We start from the raw sequence: 5582 nt of genomic DNA, 5'->3' as shown, positions 1-5582 counted from the left end.
ATTGAACCGAAAAATGTATAACTGGTTTTTCTTCAGCTATTAGAGTTCACATTTCCAACCATAATACAGATTTACATTTGATAGAGATATGACAGCCAAAGGAAAAACGATACAATCAATAATTTATACTATATCACTATGTGCAAGTTATTCTACTAGAATTTAGAGGAAGGCATTCACTTAGATATTTACAAATCAAATGACTGAGAATTTACATTTACCGGTAGATTATTCGACGACTTTGCACCAGCAAATGAAATAGCAAATGAATGCTGTCAAGCAATAGAGTGGAAGTAAGCGTTAAATTACGATTAAATGAATCTGGTATTGATATTGTGTGCTCCTCAACCTTTTTATCCGTTTATTACATTTGGCTAGATAAAAGCTTTGCACTATTTGATTTAAACATTATGAGATACGACATTTCTTCACGTTAATAGTATTCATGAATTCTCTGTAAACAGTCCCTGATCATTTAAATATACCGGGTATGCCCATTATCGACGGTTGATCCGATGAGAGGTACTTTATGAACTTTACGCAAATTAAGCTTGTCATATTTCACATGGAGGCGTTGTCAAACCAACCTTTCGGTTACTGTAAAAATTTTTCTCGTAAATATTGACGATAAGTTTGCTGGCCTCACACCAGTCAATAATTTTTTTAAAATGGGCATCTATTACAAATGTATGCCGATGGGAAATGGTCAGCCTTTATCTAATTTTAGACCGATATCATAACAAGCTGTTTGAAATTATAAGTATCTAGAATAGTATAGCTGTTTAATGATATCAACGAGCTAGCGAGGGATTTGGACCCGATTTAACCTTTTCTGTTCATTACTTGCTGCAGCATTGTTGAAATATCCCTCTATTTAAGGTTTGAAAATGTACAGTTAAACGACCGCTATTCGATCAGTGTGCATATGATGACTTTTATAGTTGCCACAGAATCTAGTGGTCTCTGACTTCTTCACAAGAAACATTTCCATTAAGGTAGAACGCACCTCGGGGACAGACATTCGGACTCTCAAACTTTTACAGTTCTCTTCTGATATACCACTGTGGGGGTTCATTTTAAAGCTCTTAGTGAAAGGAAACTTTTCACCGGCTTAGTTTTTTGAAATTCGAAATTTTTATTTTTCGCCATAGAGTTAACACAGGGATGGCGGCCATTTTGAATTTCTAATATCAGTAAATCTTGGGTTATTTGTTTCTCTAGTACCAAATTTGCACGGTGACCCCCTATTTTTTATTCTTGTTTTGAAAGAGAATGATTGAAAGATTCCTTGAGGAAAGTTAGAGCAAAAGTTTAAGTCTTTTACTTTCGAGGTGCATATTCCATTAATGCCAGGGATGTTAGTGACCTTGCTTGCCCAAAACGCGAAGTTCTTGGAGCTAAGAGAATTGCAATACAATATATTATATGCAAACCAACCTTATACTCACATTTGTTGACTTCAACCTTTTACTCACATTTGACTTTGTTCTTAAACGTCATCCCCAATTCTCTTCATCAACCAAATTAAGCAGAGTCTTAACATATGACACCAAAATACAATTGGCATTTCATGGCAACCGGTGAATTGTGAAAACAAAATTAAATGAGGAATACGTGCAAAGTCTCGTCCATATTTGTCGACGGTTTTCTCATTAGAATGAAAGGAAAATGTTCTCTTGGGTGTTATTTCTTAATACTACTAGGCTATATTTCCTGGCTCCCTTTTGATAATTCTGTTTTTTGATAAACCTCTTTTTAATCGGTTTTATGAGTGTGCACTAATTTTTTTGGAAAATTACAGTTGCAAACATCAGAAATGATGAAATATAATGAAAAAAGCCATGTTGTTTATCGATTTTGGTTCTTTTGTCCGTGTTTCCGTTAAAAAAACTCCCTAGCTGACGTTATCGCTTTCGTCGGCACAAAACGACGAACAGATGTCTGATTAATGGATGTACTTGTTGTACATCCACCGCAAATGTAATGGCATTATTTCCATGAATTTCTAAACTTAATTTCTGCGAAATAAAGTCGCTTTCAAAAAGAACCGGAAAGAGATTATCTGTTTTAACAACGCAATCTAGAAGGCCACGGTTTAGTGCTTCTTTAGTTTACATTATGTTCACTCTGTCTGTTTGTGTGTGTAGACCTTCAGGTTTGCGTGGCTTTGTGAATGGAAGGTTCGGCATCTCCGTCACTGCAGCGTTGGCACCGTGTATCCTGTTCTTCCAACCTGCCGTCTTCGCTTAAACAAATCGCAGATAAGCAACACTGAACCAGATATCAGCAGTGACGCACCGTAGAAATAAAAGGAATAGTTGTAGTCCCCAGTCAAGTCAAATAGTGCACCTAGTATAAAGAAATAATGCATGCAAATCAGGGAGCGTATTTTTAATAAATGAAAATTTGCTTTTGTAGCTGTAAGTTTAATTCAACTTCATAAGTTTCTTTTTCTTACAATATTTCGAGGAATTCAATAATTTGACTAACCATAATATATCAAATAATGGCATTTCTGATTTCTGATGAACTTCAGTTGCACTGTTAATGTATTGCATATCCAAAGTATCCAAGATAGCAGAATGCCATATACTTTCTATGCTAAATTTATAAGAGTCAGCAATCAACAACTGCCGAAAATGCAAAGTGCGTTGTGTAAATTCCGTATTTTCTTTTTACTGGCAGTGACTTTGCTCCAACCCTCTATGATTGCTACTTAGAGGCAGCGTAACAACAAGATTTGACCTTTAATATCATGACATAACTATACCTGCACAAGGAGGTCCAATCAAACCGCCGATTGCCTCGAAAGGGGACGATAGACTGACAGCAGCTGTGACCATTGCAGGACCCAGCATGTCTTTCAATACCTGGGCTAGCAGCGTGTAAAATATACCACTTAAGAAGCCCAGACTGAAAGCAAACACCGTGTACAGGACATACGTAGTGGATACAGCGCTGAGAATGTCAGCTGCTCCAGCCATGAGGTATGTTAGACCAAACAGGCGTAAAGTTGTTAAACATTTGCAACTGAACTTTACAAACAATGGCACGGACATCTTCCCGAGAAGGCCACCGATTGCAAATACTGATGCCACAGTGGCAATCTCTTTGTCTGTCCCTATTCGGAGCTCTCTGGCACGTGCTATAAGATGCATAACTGAGCCTGAAAATCCTAATCCATCAAAAAATCGTGATACGGTGTAAGCGATGAACATCGGATGCTTGACAAATAATGAGCAGTCGCACAACGTAAGAATTTTCCGCAAATCGCTAAAGGTGCTTGATCGGCGCCCCTTTGTTTCATTTTCCGACTCTGAGTCGCTCTCTAATTCTACCGTAGTAATCTTCTCGGTCTTCGGTACCGTTCTGCCTCTCTGCCCATTCGGTGCCTTAAATAAAGCTGCTGGAATCAACATATTGGCATGTATAGCAGCAAACACAATGGATGCGCCCCGCCAGCCGTAGTAATCGATCAAGCTCTGCATCACATGTGGGAACATAAGATTACCAATTCCTGATCCAGTCTGCACGATTGCGATTGCAACTACGAAATTATGGTTGATGTAAAGTGGAACTATTCCCAATGCCACGGGTGTTACGAGACCGTATCCAAAGCCTAAGTGATTATTAAAAGAAACATGACAGGAATTTGTTTAACTTGTAGCCTATTACATGATCGACTGTCGGTTATTTGAAAAAAACTTAAATCATTGATCACGCTTGAATTTGATGACATTGCGACAAAGAATAAGCAGCAAAATTTAATCACGATATACGTAGTATAGAGCTTGAAATCAGGTCATGTTGAAGTTTGTGTTTCTTAGTAGCGTTTTGTATTTGTTGAAGTCTGTTTTGGGGCACTGACCCTATTGACATGTGAAAATGACAAGAATTGCAGAAAATATCGTACAAAGTGGTATCTTTCAGATTGTTAACTCATACATACCAACCAGGGTTCCATGGCTGAAGTACAGGAATTCAACACTGTTTGCGAAGGCGCTCAAAAACATTCCAACAATAGCTGCCAGTGTACCAATGACGACGGTCATACGAAATCCAATTTTCTTGACTATAACATTTGTGACTGGGCCTAGAGTATAATGGACAAAAGTCACTACCGTCTGTTTATAATTAAAACTTGCGGAAAGGAAACCAGTCACTTCCTTTCATTATGCTCATAAGAACCTAAATTTTTTATTTTGACGATATTCGTTTTCGACAAAACAATCATAAATGCATGAATTTAAAATGCTTCAGTCACAAAAACATTTCATAACATAACCTTGTTATATGCGTACACATATGTACATATGCGTAACTTCTTTACAATGACCCTTGCATTTCACCCAAAATTACAGGGGCTGGATTTACAACTTTGGTCAGTGAGCAATGAACTCGTTAAATCCAACGGTAAGTAATCCCACCTTTAAATACGCCTTGAAGACTTACAGTACATTTTTTGTTTGCTCCTTGTTTTGTCTCATTTTAAAGGTTATGGAGTTAAAGAAGATTTCATCAGCTTTTTGTGAAAACTCAAAATGTATATTTTTCCATTAAGAATTTGGAAAGGGAAGGCAACCATTTTTCATTTCAAGAGTAGGTAAATATCAGTTCTGTTTATTTACACACTATGTTACATGGAACTACAATAAGAAATAAATAATAAAGGAATTGGTATAATAGTAAATGGGGAAACGGGAAATAGCTGACGGCTAGCCTAGCACCGGACTCCGCCATGATAACATATGGCGAAAAACAATTTAGCATAGATAGTTCATCAGAAACAATAAACAGGTGGTTCTATCTCTCAATTACCATGTGGTGCAGGGCGTCTGCTGATATTTCATTCTGATTGCGAAACGGAATAGTTTGAAGTTTTTAATGGAAAGTATGAGCAAAATTTTAAATCTTAAGATTTCGAGTTTCATGCGAACTAAACGAGTCCTCATCAGCCTTGAGTGGCTAAAAAATGCTCCCTCTTGCATGATTCGATTAAAACTCACCTATTGTCAATTGAAAAAGGAACTGCAATGAAATAATCCATGAAACACGAGCTGAGCTGTAGTCGAAGGATTGTTGTATGGCAACCACAAGTACACCCGTGGCCGTCATCATACCGAACACAAAGAGGTAGCAAATGTGACTTGCAATGGCCACAAGCCATCCATAGAAACCATTGCCTTGTCTTGTGATCGTACCGTGATCAGGGACCTCTGCCATTTTCCTGGATATCAGATTAGAGATCAATTATACACGCACTAACTTTCTAACGAGTTTCTTCTAATGAAGGAGAAGTACCAGAAGCAGACTGATCAAGTCATGTGACAACAAAGGGTTAGCCATGAATGGCACTGGTGTCAGTTACACAATAAAAAGGTTGACAATATCTATCACGAGGAAAAAGCAAGAATAAAATATGTATATATAGCATGTTAGACACATTGTGTTAAATGAAGGACATTTTAAACAAAAACAAATTCTACGGCATGTAAGCTACATACGTTAAATAAAACATGTAATAGACCACCAAAGAGGCAATTGATCGATAATTTATTGAACTGAAAATTTAAGTTGTTTGA

At 37.3% G+C, this 5582-nt stretch overlaps 1 protein-coding gene across 1 annotated transcript; it reads right to left on the bottom strand.

Annotated features, from left to right (window-relative positions):
* Positions 1 to 1297: 1297 nt before the first annotated feature.
* On the bottom strand, positions 1298 to 5314 carry LOC139132549 (monocarboxylate transporter 13-like). The gene is made up of 4 exons (XM_070698854.1): positions 5007 to 5314; positions 3950 to 4093; positions 2771 to 3619; positions 1298 to 2349 (listed from the first exon to the last, which is right to left on the bottom strand). Exons 1-4 carry the CDS (start codon positions 5221 to 5223, stop codon positions 2195 to 2197), a joined length of 1365 nt encoding a protein of 454 aa, XP_070554955.1. The 5' UTR covers positions 5224 to 5314; the 3' UTR covers positions 1298 to 2194.
* Between the last annotated feature and the right edge of the window lie 268 nt (positions 5315 to 5582).

Source organism: Ptychodera flava, chromosome 5 (genome assembly GCF_041260155.1).
Source record: "Ptychodera flava strain L36383 chromosome 5, AS_Pfla_20210202, whole genome shotgun sequence".
Taxonomy (NCBI): Eukaryota; Metazoa; Hemichordata; class Enteropneusta; family Ptychoderidae; genus Ptychodera; species Ptychodera flava.
The sequence above is the reverse complement of the archived record's forward strand: the minus strand, read 5'-3'. Positions and strand labels throughout refer to the sequence as shown.

Bases quoted from the DNA above. Each gene is read 5' to 3' on its own strand.
- LOC139132549 (XM_070698854.1), bottom strand. From the start codon at position 5,223: ATGGCAGAGGTCCCTGATCACGGTACGATCACAAGACAAGGCAATGGT. The intron at 4,094-5,006 runs GTGAGTTTTAAT...ATTATACTCTAG, and splicing joins CCTTTTTCAATTGACAATAG to GCCCAGTCACAAATGTTATA. The intron at 3,620-3,949 runs GTATGTATGAGT...ATAATCACTTAG, and splicing joins CAGCCATGGAACCCTGGTTG to GCTTTGGATACGGTCTCGTA.